We start from the raw sequence: 19,995 nt of genomic DNA, 5'->3' as shown, positions 1-19,995 counted from the left end.
GGCAGCCTAAAAATTACTGGTTTGACTTACACATTTTGTACACTGGAAAATTTAAGTGCTTATCTCTATTCTTTTTTATACAGGAAAAAAATTAAGCTCTCTTGGATAGATGCCATTAGCTTCATGAAAATCTGTTACCATTTTTGAAGCATTTTACTGTTATTCTGGTTTTGCTTCTAAAAAGAATGTGCCAGAGACAGACCAGATGTAACTCACCAGCGTGAGCTCTGCCAAGCCTTCCACAAAAACTGATCCCAAGACTTTAGCCTTACAACTCTGCCAAGCAACAGCAGAGTGAAAATGATCAGTCACAGAGTTTCCATCCACCCATTCTAAATACAGTGAACAGTCACAAGTTTATTAAAGAAAAATCAAATTCTGCTCTTCGGAAAAAATTGAGCAATAGAAGAGAGAAGCACTAGCATTCAGTCTGCAGCACTAGACAGAAATGAGCACTAAGAAGCTAGAGTAACATAGAATTTTCCCAGTCACTTCTCCTTAAAAAAATCCCAGATCAATTTCAAATTGAGGAAAAAGAACGGATTTTGCTCCTTCCAGCAGGGCTGCTTTCAGAAATGACTGCCAAATTCACTATGAAACTATTAGTCACTTACACCCAACAGCTGAGCCATCTGTAGCAAAGAAAAATCAACAGTTGGAAAGGCAAAACTGAAGGAAATGCCTTCTTTTTTGATCATTTCACAGAAACACATAACAGCTGATGTTGGAAGTAATGTTTGGAAATTGTCTCTTCCAACAACCACTGCTCAAAGCTAAGTAAACTGGAGCTGGCTGCCCAGGACCATATCCAGTCAAGGTTTTGATCACCACCAAGAACAGACTCCACAACACAGCATATCAACCATCCCTAGAAAAAAAATGTTTCTTTTGTTTCAGTGGAAATTCCTGTATTTCAGTTTGTGCCCATTCTCTGTTGCCCTGTCACCTGACACCACTGAAAAGAGCCTGGCTCCATCCTCTTTGCAGCATTCATCAGGTATTTATAAACACTCTTAAGATCTCCCTCAGCCTTCTCTTCTCCAGACTAAGCACCACCAGATCCCTCATCCTCTTCCTGTACCAGACAGCCTTACGATTCTTTGAAACACATTTGCAGCCCTTCACTTGAATCTCAGTATGACCAGTCCCTCTTGCTCTAAGGATTGTATTGAAGCATTTTACTATCTTTTTGGTTTCAAAGCCAAAGTCTTCAAGAGTGGATGCATTAAAAGCACTGAGAAATCTTGTTAATATTTTTGTCACCTAGCTTAAAAAGTCTAACTATTATAGTGCTTGGAGTTGAGAGGTAGTATTTGTTTTGGTTTTATTTCTAACTGATTGCTAAATTGATATTTCATATAGAAACAGAAGTTACACATCATTTGATTATATTCTTTTTTAATGCCTGCTGAACTTTCGGGAAGGCATTTGGCCAAGAAATACATTTATTCTGGATGTGAAGGGACGGAGGAATTGGGTGCTGTAGGATTCTTCCACTTGACCAAACAGCAGGAAAAACAGCAAAAGAGAGGTATAATCAGGAATCATGTGATACAGAATAGGTCATCTCACTGTAAACTTAAATAAAAACTAAACACTTCTTGACAGTGAGGCAAAAGCAGCTATGCAAAACTCAGCAAAATTTCTTTAGGAAAGATCAAGAAAAAAATTGTACAAAGATATTTGACTCAAGTCATTTTACTGACCACAGTGTCTGGGACTTAAAAAAAGAACAGTGCATGTCTGTATTTGAAGTGTCTGATCTAAAGTGACGTTTCTGTATCTCACAGATCCCTAAACACTGCCCTGATAGATATGGCCTTTCTTCATCCATTCCCCAACACATGATTCCAGCAGCAACACCCACTTCAGCGCATGCCTCACCTGACCATGCTGCTCCATTCTTTTCATTATGCGTGCAAAAGGTTTTTGCAGACCTGGGATGCAAACTGCATCAAGAAACATACCAGGCTGGAAAACAGCCAGGAGAAAAAATATTCAGCTGAACTGGTTTCCCAATCCCGTTCTTTGAGGTGCTGCACAACACTACTGCCATGAGAAACAAAGAATTGCAGGGCAGGAGCAGGCAAGTAATCCTGTTACACAATGTCTAACCGCTGCACCAGAGTTCTGGAGGAAGAAGCAGATTTGTATGCTTCTGGTGACAGTGGACTAAGAGACCTTGAACTTCATCTGCTAAAAAAAAAGGGTAAAACAAGATGCTACTACTGATTACATAGTGTGATACCGAACTCTTATTCATGGTCATAATACAAACAAAATTATTTAGATCAATAATACATGTTAAAGAAGATTGAAAGAATTTAAGTTCAACTAGATACTATAGGTACACAAGGGTTGTGTAGGTTGTAGGTAGGTTGACCTTGCCTGGCTGTTAGGTGTCCACCCAACCAGTCTCTCACTCTCCCTCCTCAACAGGACAAAGAGTGAAAAGAAAATGAAACAGCTTAGGTCATGCTAAAAGTGAAATTATTTACCAATCACCATCACAGGCAAAAGAGATTTGACTTGGGAAAATTTATAGCTAATTAAAAAAAAAAAAAAGAGAATGGTGAGGAAAACAAAAACTAAAACACCTTCTCCCTATACTTCAATGTCTTCGCAGAGACAACTGCATTCCTTCATTCCAAACACCTCTATCTCCCTGCTTCTTCCCAGGGTAGATTAAAATTACATACTCTTTTTGGCTGGAAAAGGCCCTGAAGACCATCGGGTCCAGCCATTAACTTAACACCACCAAGATGACCACTACACCACGTCCCTAAGCACCATGCCTACACATCTTCTAAATACTTGTAGGGATGATTATTCAACCACTCCTCTGGGCAACCTGTTCCAGTGCTTGACAATCCTTTTGGTGCAGATGGGGAACAGAGGGTCAGTCCAAAACAGCTCCTCACTTTTCCCCTACCCATCTTGTGTCCTCTCCACAAGCTTTATTCCTTGAGGAAAACACTCTTTGAGCATGGGCTCCCCCATGTGCTGCAGTGAGGATCCTTGCTCCACTGTGGCCCTCCATGGGTGGCACGAGGACAACCTGCATCACTGAGGTCTCCATCTGCTGGTTAACCATCCACACACCAAAACTCAGCACTGAGGACCTGACGGTGGCACTACAGATACTCAGAGGGAAGGAAGGAGACATTAAATCCAGAGTTTCAGACTAGCTTGGTTCTACCCCAACGGACTGAAGGCTCATCAGCATTGAGATAATTTATTTCAATTTACCTTTACAAAAAAGCAAAGCAGTTTATGCACTCCCAAAACGCCCATGATGTAAATCAAAGCACAGTATGTAAGAACAACCAGGAGACTGCATCAAGTGTAGGCTCTGGAGCCAAACTAAAATCCTGACCCAGAAGCAAAATCTGTCACAAACTCTTCCTCTCTTCAAAAGGAAGGCTGTTTAAGAAAGCTTGAGAAACACAAACATTACAAAGTTTATATTAGGAAAGAAAGCCTTCATTAAACTACTGGAATAAATTAAAGTGCCATAAAATCTTTAAAATTCAGACAACAGCCTATAGCTGACCAGCTGTGCACCAGAAGTGCACTTTAGCTCTCTAAACTGAGATAATGAAAAAATTAAACTTCTAAATATTCTTCAAAATTTCCTAGAACCAGCCTATTTCAAAATGAAACCAGTTTTGTGTCATATACACTTTAAAAACCAAAACAAACCAGGTAATGAGAAGCGTACTTTCACCATGCCTAGTTACTTTTAAATAACTGCCATTTCCTTATGTCCCTTCACCTTTAGTACACCATAAAATCCAATATTCCTGATGTCCATTTGTCATTAATGCTTTTATTATTTTATTATGATTTCTATCTGAATTTCATATTCACTTTCTACCTTAATGCCATGGTTATCTCCACTTTTCTCATCTCTTCCCAAATCCTCCCTGGATTACCTAGCTCACTATTCCTCTGTCACCACTCATTTATACATCAATTTTACAGCCCTTCAAAAGTTTTTGAAACCCATGCTCACTCTTACAGCTGTGAACAGAAATAAAAGTGGAGTTGCTTAAATTGCTACTTGAATTTGCTACAAATAGGGTTTTTGTACTATAGATAATTAGATGGCAATATACAGCTGTCCAGTAAAAGGGTTTTAACAGTAAAATCAGATGTACAAGGGGTATCCACATTCACTCACTGTTAAACACAGAAGATACCAGTAGTGATTTCACTTCTTAGAACAATCAAAATCTGGTTTCCAGACCTGTAATGAACTTCATAAACTAATGACAATACTACCATCAGGTAAGGGATACCATAAACAACTTTAAAAATTGATTTATATACACCCCAATGTAAAAAGCAGTAACAATGTTTTGTTCTTCCTATTCCTTCACCCCAGACCATTTTTACATTAGGGCCAGACTTTAGGTAAATTGAAAACAAAAAATTCTTAGAGATAATCAGTTAGATTCTGAAAAACTGCATGAAAACTCTAATGAGTGTTCCCACAAAAATAACTCATCTACTAAATACACCATCTGGAAGTAGCCAGCTGACCAATTACTATTACAGATACAAAATGCCAGACTTGCTAAAGCATGTGTCCTATCTGGTAAGGGAATCACAAGATACACGGAAGGGAGAGGATTATCGTGTAGGAGTCATGGGGGAAGGGCGGGGAGAACAAAGAACACGTTTATTTAAAAAAAACAGGCTTCCCAAGTACCACTACTCAGGAAGCTATTATTTTTTTTCATTTGGAAGGGCTCCTGTAGGTATTTACAAGTAGCCACTAAAAAAATCTTGACTAAGATAACTTGCCGTAAATTACACTTGATGCTCTAAAAGCAAGAACAAATAAACAAATACACAGGATAAATCATAGGTGCTCTGTCTTTTAAAATGTTTTTAACATGTTCGACTTCATGATCAATTATGCCCCTTTTCAGGTACAAAAACCTATTAATACAATACAGAAAGCCACTCATCTTCCACAGATAACACCCAGATTTTCAGTATTACCAGAATACAGCACATTATGCTTTCCACACTGCACTGATGCACATTCCAGCTGGGGGATAATTCTGTATCAAGATTTCCATTTCCTGACTCCAGCCCCTCCGCCGCCTCCCCTTATTCAAACACAGTTTGGTAAATTCTTTCAGCAGGAAAGTAATATTGTTACTTTGAACCAACTGTATAAAAAAAGGACATGAATGACAAATTAATTCTGCTCTATAGAAAGCAAATCTTCAGAAAGAAAATAAACAGAAAAGGTTTCTGTATTGCTCATGGCTATTATGTGAACATAGCCAGATGTGCTCTCTACAAACCTGCTACTTGTCTGGCCTTTAGCTCAGGTAAAATGATGCCTTTCTTTCTAAATAAAAAAGCTTGGATTTATAACTTTCTTGCTTCTCTTCAGCAACTCAGAAAACTACCCCTGTTTCTTTTCCAGAGCACTATCAAAAAAGGGGGACACTCAAAACTCATAGATCCTGCAAAATCTACTTCACAGAAAAAACAGGATTTATCTGCAAGTAATTGAACAACCACACTGCACTACTGATGTATCACATCTGACCACTTTCTCCACTGAGGAGCCAGATACACAGGACCTACCTGAAGTTTTACTTCTATGTGAAATTTTGATTCTTTTCAAATCCTTGGTTTACCAATCCCTCTCAAGGGCCCTGTCTCACTTAAAGCAATGTGGGACAATGTAAATATGACCACACCAAAAGGCAGCTAATACACAAGCCTGGCAGACATAACCAAAACAACCCCAAACTACATATCACAAGTCCCTCATGACCCAGATGACTACATCTAGAGCAAAGAGTTCATAAGATATTCTTCAGGTAAATGAGTTTTTATTTTAAGAAGACCATCCTAGTATCTTAGCACTAAGGCTATTAAAGTTTTCTAAGATGTTAACATAGTGCCACAATGCTGGTAATAGCCTACAACCATTGAAAGACAAGAACAGTTTACCTTTTAAGTCTAGGAAGCATAGTTCCGGCATACACATATATATGCACATACATTAATCAAACTCAACTTGCCTTTTCTTTTTTTTTTTTTTCTTTTTTTCAGTAGAATGACCTTCAAACATTACTGTCTGATTTAACACTCTAAGTTCCTGATGCACCACTACTGTTCCTGGCTGCACAGGCCTCAAAGCAGCAACTCTGGCTGCAAACACCACTTCTAAGAACTTACAATCAAGACTAGTTTTGAATACATAATAGAAAGAATGCCCAGCAATAACTAATTTTTATTTTTAATATTTTACTTTTATATTTATTTTCCCTATTAACTTACATTGTGACAGTAAATTCATGAACCAGAGAATTTTTTTTTCATTTTAAACTATAAGAGCCATGACACACACTCCACTAAATATCCTCAAACAAAAGGCCACTCCATGCTTTATAACATTTCCTTGCTCAACATCATCATTAATACTACCACAAGAAATTTCTGTCACCTAATCTCACTTACATTAATGTCCCTGGAGAAGTATCAAAGTATCATCCAAAGTCAGAGTCACTTACTCTAAACAATGGACAGTCACCACCATGGAGAAAAAAACAAATCATTACCAAAAGGTGAAGAAGGGAAGTGATTTAGACAAGACTACAAAGTGAATCAGCAGTAAACCGAGGACTTCAGTCCAAACTGACAGCACCTTAACTCTATTAACTTTGCCTTTTTGTTACAACTACTTTACAGAATTCTACTCTTCCTATCTCCCAGGAATAAAGACCTCAAAAGTAACTCCCTCCAGCAAAAAGCAACCCTGGGTACTTCCACACAACAGTTCCATGAGGATGAGGATGATGTTTGCCAGAAACCTCAGGAAGAGAAATACCATTTTGCTAAGCCTGGCAACAGCAATGTGTGTGACACAATATACACAGTTTTATCTGAAACAGAAGTTAAAATTCTAATACAAAAGTATAAACAGAAATGAGAATCAGGAGGAATAAAGCAAGAAACAGAAATAAAAATATGACAGATTTAAAACTGAATATTAAGTCTAGGCTTCCAGATACAGTTAAGAGGACACCATCTGCTTGCAAATATGTCAGGCAGGGCTAGAACAATGAGCATTCGAGGTTCATATGCAACATTTATGCATATGCTTCAGTTCTAAGCAGAAGCAGTCCCACTGGTTTCTACATGACATCAAACACAGGTAAGTGTCTAAGCATAAACATCTGCAAGACAAGGACTGACAATCTGAAAGACTCCTCTTTCTGTTTTAAAGTCCATTGCAAAAGGGTTTTCAAAAAAAAACATCATCATCATGCCAGCAGAGAGGAAGGTACCCAGTCACTGAAAAATTAAATCCATCTCAAAGGGTAACCTAGCAATATTTGGGGTTCTTTCCTTACCAAAGTTTTTTGTAATTAGTTAGGATGAATTCCATGATTCTGTCTCCTCAAAAGTCTTTTAGCTTCAACTACTGCTATAATTTTCCTTGCTGTAACACTACACGTAGCTGGCACAAAGATGGTCTCTCCATCACGTTCTAAATGAAAGACACATTACAAAAGAATACAGCTCTAGTGCCTCAACAAATCAGTACAAACACCTCATTACCGAGGCAATCCTGACCGGCCCAAAAGCCACCTCACAGTATTTCTGATGAAACTTAACAATATTTGTATTTTTCTGTGTGAAGTTTTCACTGTAAAAACAGGTGCTATAATGAACAATTTCCCTGCAGTGTTTGCAACACTAACACTGCCGCATAATGTCAGTGCAGATCAAATTCCATTGTCCAAAATGACAGGATTTAAAGCATAAATATCAAGCAGCTAAATAATTAAAAATATGAACTCATGCACTTCTTTTCCTCCCAGTACCTTTACCATTTTACAGCAGCTCTGGCAATACAGATAAAAGGCAACGTGCAGATTAAAGGCACGAAACCACAGTATTTCAACCACCTAGTGTAACCTTTAGAAAAAAGGTAGTACACATCTCTTCTGCAATTATCCCTATACTTGATTCAAGGGCGATTCCCAGTATTTTACAAAACTGCTCTGAAACATAAATTCAAGAAGTGGGGATCGGGGCGTGAAAGCAAACCCAAACCTTGGTGTATCTCCCTCTCGACTGCCTCACTCCACCACAGGAGTCTGCTGTCTGTGGCAGATCACTTTTGCTTTGTCTACCCCAATTTAGCAGTCCCGGGACAACTTCTGTCCCCGCGGCCCCGCGCTGCAGATTTTTCCCAAGTTTCCGTGTACACACACACAGACATACGGACGCGCACAGACAGACACCCACGCGCGGGGAGGGGGGAGGGTGCCTGACTCCCCCCCGGCCAAATCCAAGGCAAAGGCGCACCTCTAAAAGGGGAAGGAAGGGCGCAATCCTCTCCCCAGGACGGGACCCCCCCGCAGCCCGGAGTGCTGCTCCCCAGACCCTGCGCCGTGGGGGTGGAGGTGCCTCCATTCCCGCCCCGCTCACCGGTGGGCGCGCTGTCGAGGATGCGGAGGTCGTAGGCCCCGGAGCAGCGGTAGTTGGCGGCGGTGCCGTTGTCCCACACCACGACCACCTCCTCGGGGCTCTCGAAGCTGCGCACGGTGCCCACATGGCCCTCGCCGCCATCCTGCTTCCCCCACTTCCAGTCCGGGCCGCGGACCACCCGGGCCCCGACTCCTTCCACCATCACCCGGTTGTTCCGCGAGCTGCTCATCCCGGCGGCGGAGCCCTGGGGCGGATGGAGGGGGCGCGCAGCCCGCAGGCGGCGGAGGGGGACCCCGATGGGGGCGGCTACCACGGGCGCCGGGCGGGAATCTCCGTCCGGCTCTTCTCCTTGCTCGTTCGCTCGCTTCCTTCTTTCCTTCTTCGCTCCCTACGCGCCCATTCCCCGGCCCCAGCGGCGCCCCCCGCCCGCTCCCACCGCCGGCCCCGCTCCCGCCGCTACATCCGGGACCTGCGGCCGCGACGGCGCCGGCTCCAGGGAGACCGGCGGGGCCGCCCCCGCCCCGCCGCGCTGCGCACGCGCAGCCGCCGCGGCGGGCGCGTCACTCGAGCGCCCCCTGCGGAGCCGCGGCGGGCACTGCCCCTCGCCCTGCCCCGGCCCGGCCCCGGCGCTGAGCCCGAGGGAAGGGCCGGGAGCGGGGGAGCGGAGCGGGGCTGCTCGTCCCTGCCGGCAGGGCTGCCTCAGGCTCCGCCAGGTCCCCAGCCCGGCCATTCCTTCTGGAATCGCGGCGTCCTGCCGCCGAGGGCTGTGGCGCCGCCCCGCCCGGCCCTGAGGTGGTGATGTGGTGGCCGAACCGCCCGCCTCCTTCTCCATCCACAAGGTGCTCCTACCGTCCATGCTTCAGTGGCAGAGGGATTATCAATTCAATTTTATCAACTAAGTCATGAGCGATCTACCTTAGGTAAACCATAGACTTATTGAATGGTTTGGGTTGGAAGGGTCCTTGATGATCACCTGGTTCCAACCCCCCTGCCAGGGGCACGGACAACTTCCAATAGACCAGGTTGCTCAAATCCCCATCCAACGCAACCTCGAACACTTACAAGGATGGGGCATTTTATGAATCTACAATTCCATTATTCTAAACCTGTGTTTTCTCATTTTCAATTCACTTTCGTGTCCTCACATCCCATTTTCTTTTCAAACTGTGCATGTGAGGCTTGTGTACTACTGAGGTGAGGTTGGTGGGGCCATACTTTTGTAGCTGGTATTCAGGTGCTCCAGTCTGCCAAAGGGAGGAATCAGTACCTCCACCTGCCCTTCCCACCTCAGAGGATCCTTCACAGAGGATCTACTTGCTCAAACTTTGAGCCAATACCTGCAATGCAATTCTTCATAAACTACCCTCTTCGTTAGCACTCTCATGACACTCAAGGATTTCCTTTAACTCCACACAACCTTGCTAATCTTTTACAGAATATGATTCTTCATTTCAAAAATGGTACTCCATTGCATTTGTCTCTCCTTTTTTTGTGTGTCACCTTTTTAAAATCATCTGTCCTAAGGACAGGCAAGTCTGAACCAGACAAAGGAAAACCATTTCTTAGTCAACAGGGTTATGGCTGAAAAAAGACATACCTTATGTTCTGGGTATTTTTAATGTTTCTCTGCTTTCTTCCACCTTTGTGGTTATTAATACAGCTGGAAGAGTCTATGAGGTCATCTCCTGACTTCTTTCAAGCAGATTTTTTACAAAAAGTATAACACAGCAGAATAATATGAACAAGTAACCACCAGGCCACCACATTCTTCACATAATTTATTCCTTCTAAAACCCTGCTCAGGCTAAAGAATGTTACCTCAAACATGATGTTGTGTCCTGACAATGGGAAATCCCAAGCAGTGTCCAATTTCTGCTCCTGCAGTGGAAACCTCAAAGCCCAACAACAGATACCACACAGTTGCCAGGCAGTGTGGGTTTTATGGCACATGCTTCTCCTTGTACAAAAGCTACCCACAGCGTGTACTAGCTTATTACATTGGTACATGGCAGAATTTCTCCAAAATTCTGGAGGTATCTTGATGTAAAATATCCAAAATATTTTACTGTATTATCTCTTAGAATCATAATTTATATTCCATATTCTGTGCTCCTGTTTAATCAACTAGTAAAGAAAAAAAGATATTTAGCTCTTGAATATTTTATTTGAATTAGCCTTCAAAATAAGCAGTAAATACTGTTTTCAGATGGAGATTTAAAAAGTGACATCAGGGCACAGAAAAAGAATATAGCTTTAGGGAAAGATTTTCAAGTTTCGTTGGACAGTTAAGTGGTCCTATGTTGATATTCTTCTGGTATCAGACACAGGAATATACAACAGCATTAGTGATACAATAATCAGCAAGAAAATCTAATTCTGAATAAGGACCAGAAGACTATTGGAGACTCACAGAAGGGTGTAGATAGAAGAATCAGAATGTAATAGCATGAGGAAGAAGAGAACTTTGAATTTTGAAAAGAAGCTGAACGAAGATAAAAAATAAAACAAGCAAAAGTATAAACAAGATAGAGATTCCATAGGAAGTTGAATCCAATTAACATATTGTGACAAGAAAATCGACAGACACTGCATTTTCAGATATGTGTCAGCATTTTATTTAGAAGGTGGGAAGCTAGCCACAGTAACACCTTAAGGAAAGAACTCATATTCATTTTTCAGCTGAAAAAAACCCTTGCTGGCTTAAGGCCTTTTGTGAGGCAGAAGGTGTTAGCTCCTTGGCTGGCTGGTTGTACACAAAATAAATTCACACGGAGTTGCAGTTGTCTCTAACAAGTCTCTGGTCCCTCAATAGGACTGTTTTCTTCTCCTGATGTATGCTGAGAGCTTCTCATATCTCCTAAACTTGCATTTGCCCCTAATTGCACAGAACAGCCATTTTACAGGAAAGAAGAGAAGGGAGAAGGGGTATGAAAGAGAAAGGAGAAGGGAAGAGAAGAGAGAAGAAGAGAGAGAGAAGAGGTGCAAGTTTCTTACCTTCCATTTTCAAATTGCTGAGGAGGAGAGGAGAGGAGAGAGGAGAGGAGAGGAGAGGAGAGGAGAGGAGAGGAGAGGAGAGGAGAGGAGAGGAGAGGAGAGGAGAGGAGAGGAGAGGAGAGGAGAGGAGAGGAGAGGAGAGGAGAGGAGAGGAGAGGAGAGGAGAGGAGAGGAGAGGAGAGGAGAGGAGAGGAGAGGAGAGGAGAGGAGAGGAGAGGAGAGGAGAGGAGAGGAGAGGAGAGGAGACTGAACCCTGAGGAGCACTGCTGGTGACCAGTAACCAGCCAGATGTGACCCCATTTGCCACAACTGCGTGAGCCCTTTCCTTCAGCCAGTTCTTCACCCAGTGCATTGTGAACCGGCTCATCCCATGTTTGGATAACTTGTCCAAAAGGATGATGTGAGTGACAATATCAAAAGCCTTACTAAAATCCAGAAAAACTGCATTCACTGTCTTCACTTCAGCCACTAGATGTGTGAATGTATCATAACCAAATTGGTTAAACAGGACTGTCCCTTGTGAATCATGTGTTCACACTTCAGGTAATTTAATCCATCAGTCCTCAGACTGTGGGGTAAAATGCCAACTAAACCCTCAATACCAGAGTTGGCAAACAATTTATTTCTTTGCTTTTCAGGTCTACAATCTAAAAATTATACTTATAACCCCCCCTCAAACCGAGAACCAGTAGAAGAATGGTACTATGGGGTTGCAAGGCTCATCTGTGAAAGGCTTATTTACAGTGTTGCTGGCTCTGTGAGACAGTGCTTGCTTTGAACACCTCAGGTAGTAGTGGCAGACCAGTTGAATCACAGGCTGGAGGAAAGGAATCCACAGTGCTTTAGTGCTCTAATTGCAAAGACTCATTCATATTCATCCAGTGCAGGAGTTTGGATGTGCAAAATGAGCTAGTGAACGAGTTCTCTTCTGGCTACCCAAAATTATGTATATTGCTGAGTTAATCCCCCAGCTGGTGATTATGGTCTTCCTCACCACTTTCTGCCATATTGGAGCAATCCAGTAAGAGGCCAATGATAAGACCTCTGGTTTGTGCAGAATCCAGTGTTGTGCATACCCTGTAGCGTCCTTGGTTTTGTTGGAAGGCAAACACTTTTGTAAGAGTGACTTTCTATAAGAGCAGCTGCCACCCTTCTGAAGGGTAGGGCAACTCTCAAGACAACTCTCATAGAGTCACAGGAAATAGGACTTTGGAGAACATCCAGCCCATGCTCCTGCCCATCAAAGCCATCAAAAAGCTGCTTATCTAAACTCTGCCTGGCTGTCTTTCAGATCTGCAAAATGTCATGCTCCAGCAGGAAATTTTAATATAAGCATTTGCTGGGATTGAAGAGAAGCTTTGATTGAGGTTTTTCTGGACTGTCTTGTTTGATTAAAGCTGAACTTGCAGTGTAGTATCTGGAACACACAATGGAAACAGACCACAGAAAGGGAACTGTGCTATCTGGAATACAGGAAGGGGACTGTGCCTTTTGCAGGAAAGAATTCTATATGAAAGACTTGCTTTTACACATTTCAGAAGAAAAAAATCTCAACTTCTCGCAAAGATAATTTTTAACTTGTAGAGTTGCGAGGTTTTGTTTACTATCTTGCACAAATCCTCAGTTCTTAGAACTTGTCATATGAGATATATATAAATAGCTGCCTATGAGTTGAGAGAGCATCTAGTTTGGATACAATGAGTAGATTGCAGTTTTCTTTTTAAATTACAGAGGTTATTAATTTATACTAATCTGTGTCAAAAAATTCTACTTCCTTAGTTCAAGACTCTATTTTAGAACAAGCACATTTTTTTAGTCTTCCTCCTGAAAACTGAAAGCATTCTAGATTTTAATTTTCTGGTTTTACCCAAAAGGGATTTTATACCACAGTTCTTTCCTGTGGACAAAAGTACTAGGAAAAAAAATGAGGAGAAAGAAAGCAACTGCCTTGCTTTTATTGAAATAGGCCTATTCTTCTCTGTGTAACTAACTCAAGTAACTGAGGAAGACAGACAGAAATACTGGCAAATGAGATAAAAAATACTGTCTTACTGGGAAAAAAAATGCCCCAAACTTTTTTTTTTTTAATGAAAAGTATGCAACCCACTCCACAGAAACTTCTGGTCTGAAAAACAAGCCACTCCTTTAAGTGAAAATGTACATAATGTAGCACGAAGTACTAGTTAGGAAATGCAGGGCATATCCTGTTTATCCGTGGCTTAGTGGCAAAACCAACCCTCATTCCGCAGCCTCTGCTGCCATCGCGTGGCCACGAACCATCTCTCATTAATGCTAAAACTCACCCGTCGTCTTGTCGCACTCTATTTCCTCTGCTTTATTTGACAAATTCATTACCCTGGCACAATCCAATTTTCTTCCTCAATTTTCAGAAATGTCACGAATAATTGGCATTGCTTTTTTTCCTAGTTTCTGCAGATTAAAATATTTTTTAATGCCAGATAGTGAGCAAGATGTCATGCACCAGAGCAAATTGCTTGGGTGAGTTTGGTTTCCACTATGCTAATGGCATCCCATATGAAACTGTTAATTAGAACAGATATATTAACCCACAATGTCTATCACACTGGATTTTTTTTTTCCTAAGGAGTTTTATCTCCTTTTCCAGACAAAAAAAACAGCTTAGCAGATAACAGAATAAAAACCATAATTTAATTTTCCTGCTGGGAAACAGAAGCACTCCTATGGAGATCTGCTAAAAAATAATGGGTTTTGGTTTGAGAATTTTTTGGTTGGGTTTTTTTTTTTTTTTTTGTTTTGGTTTGGTTTAGGTTTTTTTGGTTTTGTTTTTTGTATGTAGCTAAAAAACTCAACATGTTGAAAAAAGTGTTTTAGGACAACAATAATGAGCATCCTGGAATCTTCTTTTTTGGTTAAGATTTTAAGTTTTACTGTGCTGAACTCTTTTGAATGGAGAAAAAAATAAGAAACCTGTGAAGTTAATCCTGAAGTTTTAAATATTCAAAGATAAAATAAAATAATTTAAAAATATGTAGCAGTCTAGGGCATACACACTACAATACCACGTACTGATGTTTGCACATCTATACAAATTCTCCTACTTTAGCACACCTTAGAGGATTCAAAAACATATACTTACCTGATATTTCCAAGCGTTTAGCCAAATATTGTTGTTTAATTTATAGATTATTTTAAAAATAAGTGATGCATTGCAAGGAGGGATTAATTTCTTCCTGGTATTAAATTTCCTGATTGCAAAGAAAGATTGTAAAGAAAGTACTTACTTGAAATTCTAAGATGTAATCAGAACCAGATAGGTCATATTTTTGGACTGACAGGAAAATAAACTGTTTCCACGAGTCATCAAGATATTTTAAGAATGTTCTTACTTTATGTGCATGATAATCTTTGTTGCAATCAATGGGGTCAATTGTGTGCATACAGTGTCCTGTGTCAAGTACAGGTTTGTCTTGTACTACAAAGGCATTCAATATGCACTAAGTAATGCCTGAAAGACAACTTCCAAAAGATGACAGTACCAAAAAATATCTCTGTTTAATTTTAACAATCCTCCAAAATAGTAACAAGTATTGAGCAACTCAAGAAGAATCTAAAGTTTCTATGTTCTGTCAAAAGAAACTTGTTCCAGTCACAACATTATGTAATCCTAAATTCTAAGAAGTAATATTTGCAGTACACTGTGACAGACTTGTTGAAATCTGTATTTATCTAAAACATGGCTAGAAATTTTTTTAAAATTAAAAAATCCATTGCTAAACAAGGGAAAATGCTTTGCATAAAGTAAATATTTAAAAGATAAATTTCATTTAAATTAGTATACAATTCTTATAAATAATTTTCACTCTTAACATGCTAAAGAAAATCTAAGAAATTGCCTAAAGGAAGAAGATTCATTGAGCTTATTTCTAACTCCACTGAATTCAGCAGGGGCCATACTGCTAATGTACATAGAAAAAGAGTTTACCAAATGTATATGGAAGTTATTTCATTGGGGAGGGAGGTGTTATATGATTATAAATCATTCTAAGATATTTTGGTCTATTGTGTGAAATACAACTATTTATCCTTTTATCTTTTTGAAGTGATTATGAAGGAATGAAAACAGGTACATAAAACTGAGAATGCTTTACTGCAATAAATCTTCTTTGAAGACAGGAAGAAATTTAACATGGATTCAACATCTAGTGTGCTCTTTCAAAAATTCTCTAAGTTCTGTAGCAGGTTCTGTTAATATTTTTAATTTAAAAAATTGATAAGACAGATGTCCTCAATATAGTTGCTCACTTTCAACAGTCCTCTATTAGCCATGATTTTGTACTTAGCAGTTTGCCAGCTGTAGTCAAAGGCGCGGAGCTGATTTCATGCAAATCAGATCCTGCAAGAGTCATCCCGAGGGAGACAAATATTGAGCAGTCTTCCTGTTGCAGCAGCTGTTGAAGGTATCTTCAGTCACCCAAACAGAGAGTAAAACAATACTACACCTGATGAATTGAAAGACATTTAATTGAAAGAACCATAGTTAAGGGAAGAAGCTAAATTATCATAGAATGGTCTGGGTTGGAAGGGACTGTAAATATAATCTAGTTCCAGCCCCCCTGCCATAGGCTGGGACACCTTCCCCTAGACTAGGTTGCTCAAAGCCTCACTCATTCTGGCCCTGAACACCTCCAGAGATGGCACATCCACAACTTCTCTGAAGTCTCTGAATCTACCCTCATCCAGTTTAAAGCCATTCCTGTGGATGTGACAACCTGGTCAGAGAGTGAGAAAACTAGATAAGTTTTCCCAGAATCAGCTTGTGAGACTTTAGGGAGTTGAAGATAAACAATGGTAGCTTATTATCATACACAACCTGCAGGTGTTGTTTTCCTACTCTCTGTTTTCCTGTTTTTCTCAAAGATTGTTTATAAGAAAGGCATTTTGTTAATTAGGCAATCAGGTGAAATGTATTGATTAATTGAGCAATCTGGTCTATCTGTATTGGAACAATGTATAAAAAGAGAGAATTCGAAGTAAAGTGGTGGCTATACTGTGCAAACCAGCCTTCTGGTGAGTCTGTGTCTTTTCTTACTCAACAGTGACACATTCCCCCTTGTCCTACCACTACAAGCCCTCAGAAAAAGTCCCTCGCCAGGTCTCTTGTAGCCCTCCATTAAGTATCCAAATGCAGCTTTAGGTGTCCCCAGGGCCTTGTCTTCTGCAGGATGAATGACTCCTGTTCTCTCTGTCTTCAAAGGTCCTCCACGCCTCTGATCATGTTTGTGGCCCTCTACCAGGCCCACATCTTTCCTGTGCTGAGGACTCCAGAGCTGGATGCAACACTCCAGGTGGGTTCTCACAAGAAAAACTTAGAGGGGGAGAATCACCTCCCTTCCCTGCTGGCTACATTCCTTTTGACACTGTCCAGGATGCTGTTGGCCTTCTGGGCTGCAAGCAATTGCCAGGTCATGTTGAGTTTCTCATCCACCAATATGTCCCGAGTAAGTTCTTATTGAATCCTTTGTTCCTTCCAATTTTACCACCATAAAGGGCTGAGAAATACTCCTTGATGGAGTGAAGACAAGAAGCATGGAAGAAAAAAATATGGATGCATGGGAATATGAATAGTAAGAGTAGCAAAGCTTAAGAAAGGGACAACAGAAGCAGCCCTTCCTAATGCCACAATTATTGATTTTTTCATGAGCACCAACAGTACAAACACAAACACAGCTTGGCTTTTTCCATCTGAAGTTTGAAGAGCCTCCAAAACAGAGCATTTTCACTGACTTCATTCATATTTTAAGGAAAGACAAATAAATAATATGCATGAGGAAGTCTTAAGAAATGCTGAATTGAATTTTTCAAATACACTTTTTTTCTCCCATTCCCTTGCTGATAATAAATATCTCCAACACTGTATGCCTTTTCCTTAATGGAAAACTTTTCAGATGTTTTATGCATGGACTTTGCACTTTTTAAGTATCCCAAGATAGTTTATGCTGACACAAATATATTTCCTATTTTGTTAGATGAATACTAAAGTTAAACAAACATTAAAAGAATATAATCAAACAGAACCTTGAATTTAGAGCTCTGAGGTTAAAAGTCACTTTGCCCCTCCTCAGAGGTACTGCACTGAAATCCATTCCAAGAGTGGGCCTACAGAGAACTGCAGTGGGGCCAACTGCCCATTGGAATGTCAGTAAGAACATAATGATTCTGTCCCAAACCTCAGATGATCATAGAACCACCTCCCTAAACAAAAGATAACACTAACATAGTGCAGACTTCTAGTGATAAAAGCAAATCAAACTGTGACTCTTCAATTGCTTCTGTCAATTATTATCTATTGCTTAAGCAAGATAAATTGGGAGACAATATGAAAGAACAGTCCTGTGCCCTTTCGTTTCTGCTTAATCTATTATCCATTAGTAGTGGGTTGAGGCAATCGTTTTATGAAGCACTTGGAGAGAAGAGAGCATATTGCAAACAGTAACTCTCTCTGGGAATGTGGACTCTCCTCCTCTGAAAAAAAATGCAGTAAGTTTTCAAAACACCATAGTGACCACCTCGTTTTTTCACACATGCATAATTTGCAATGACTCCATCACTTGGAAGTGGTTGTAGTATGAGCACAATACAGTCTTTTCTTTATCAGCTCTGCAAAATGTGTTGTAGGCCAAAGGACAACCTTTTAAAGACTTAAAAAAACCCAACACCAGAACTGAAGGTTCTGATGGGGATTGCTTGAAGCAGAAGGAAGTTATTAACATTACTGCTGTTGTCAGTGTAGGAACATGTTTACACAGTAAAAAACCCAAACCCCTCAGCCCTTCTCAGTACATGTAATTTGTTTCCGTTTGCCAGCAGCATGTCACATGTGCCTGACCTTGTTGATATTCCCATGAGTAACTAACACAGGGTAGGTGGAAGTCCAAGACCAGATAAACCTCATCAACCTTTGTGTCTGGATGTTTTTTCAGGATTCAATCTCTCTTGATTGTTGATCAAGTCATTAAACTACTGGATTTGTATGACTCAAAGGCCTTCTCTAACCATCAACAGCCACACCTTCCACTTTTCAGTCAAATGAGTGGATATGCATTTAGAAGCCTTCTAGACCCAAGGACACAGGCTGTGTCCTCTTCTTTCTCTGACATTTGGGATTTTTCTTTTCTCTAGATTTTGGGTGACTCAAGGATTCTTCAGCTTAATGAGGATAGGACTCAGATATAGAACAGTCTGCTGCAAGCAAAACCAGTTTCTCCTTCAGATGTAGCAGGTTCCTCTGCATCCTAAAATCTAGTTATCAGTTCAGCCAAATTATTGTCTCTGAAGATTTCTAAGTTCACGCTGCAGAAGAAGCCTACAAACTGAGCTATCAGTTCTCAAACTGAGCTATCTACTCCAGCTCTCCCACTGGAGTGTCCCTTCATGATAAATCCTATTATCTGGGGTGTACAGCATACACTCCCAGCAAGTGTCAGGACCAAAACCTGGGTATGGTTATTCTCCATCAGCAGAGGAAGTGCAGCGTTGATGACAGTAGGTTTCCACCCATTTGATTTCCTGTTTCTGTAACAGCTCTGGGGAAAAAAACAAACCCCAGACCATCCCTGCCTCCACTTACCAATTCCCATACTCTTTTCAACTTTGAACAGCTGAACTGTATAGGAAGAATAGGTATTTAAAAGTTCTGTATTTAAAAGTTCTTCATATCTCTGCAATACACCCTTGTTAGTCTTTCCAAGGTGAACAAGAACATTTTGGACCAAGATGTTTTATGTCAAAGCAGAATCTCTCTGGTAAGCTCTGTCTTAGTTAGGAGGAGGAAATGAAAAAGGACATTTTTTGCTTTTCTGCTGTCACTTTTTTTTTTTTTAATTCTGAAATTTGGATATAGCAAGAAAACTCAGATAAGGTAAGAAGTGAAGTCTCACTGAGCAACGTCTGTCTTCTCTCAGCAGTTCATGGAGCTGGGGCCATAAAATAAGGAGAGGGAAAGTACTTCTGTGTTCTGTGGTGCATGGATGCATCTCAAACAGCAGATGCTCAGCTCCAGGAGCTTCATTTTATCAGCTGTGCTCCTAGGATTTTGCCAAGGAAAAGAGGCAGACACTGTGCATCTTTTTATGAAGCTGAGTTAGCAAACACGAGGGCCTCCAAGCAACAATCCATACAGCTGAAAAGGGAGCTGGCCAAAATTCTCTTGGGAATTGGAGATACCTCTACTCCTCTCTGGTCTTCACTAATGCCTTGTAACAGCAGTGGTAAGTGGAAGAGCAGTAGCACACTTCTGTCTCAGGTAAAATATTTAGAGAGAGATTGCTGATTAACCACTGCTGCATCTGGAAGCCCATGTTCCCTCTTCCCTGCCCGGCAGTGACTGAGTTTCCACACACCTGCATCGGCTGCTCCTTACGCTTTTGGACGGGTCCCTTTCCTATCTCACCCGCACACGTCCTCCCTGCCCTCCCGGCAAAGCGACGGGGCAAGGTGACACCGAAGGAGCACCGAGACGTCACCTGCCGTGGGGCGGCCGATGCCGGC

At 41.0% G+C, this 19,995-nt stretch overlaps 1 protein-coding gene across 3 annotated transcripts in view; it reads right to left on the bottom strand.

Moving 5' to 3' along the window:
• Positions 1-8,903, bottom strand: part of MIB1 (MIB E3 ubiquitin protein ligase 1) — a 71,604-nt gene extending 62,701 nt beyond the window's left edge. For 2 of the 3 annotated variants that reach the window (XM_053958756.1, XM_053958772.1), the window contains exon 1: positions 8,473-8,902. In XM_053958756.1, the coding sequence (XP_053814731.1) occupies positions 8,473-8,701 (229 nt within the window). In that variant the 5' untranslated portion in view covers positions 8,702-8,902. Of the gene's footprint in view, positions 1-8,472 lie in introns of all 3 variants that reach the window. The other variant, XM_053958763.1, reaches the window with a different exon arrangement.
• Between the last annotated feature and the right edge of the window lie 11,092 nt (positions 8,904-19,995).

This window comes from Vidua chalybeata, chromosome 1, assembly GCF_026979565.1.
Source record: "Vidua chalybeata isolate OUT-0048 chromosome 1, bVidCha1 merged haplotype, whole genome shotgun sequence".
NCBI lineage: Eukaryota > Metazoa > Chordata > Aves > Passeriformes > Viduidae > Vidua > Vidua chalybeata.
This window is presented reverse-complemented; position numbering and strand designations above follow the sequence as displayed.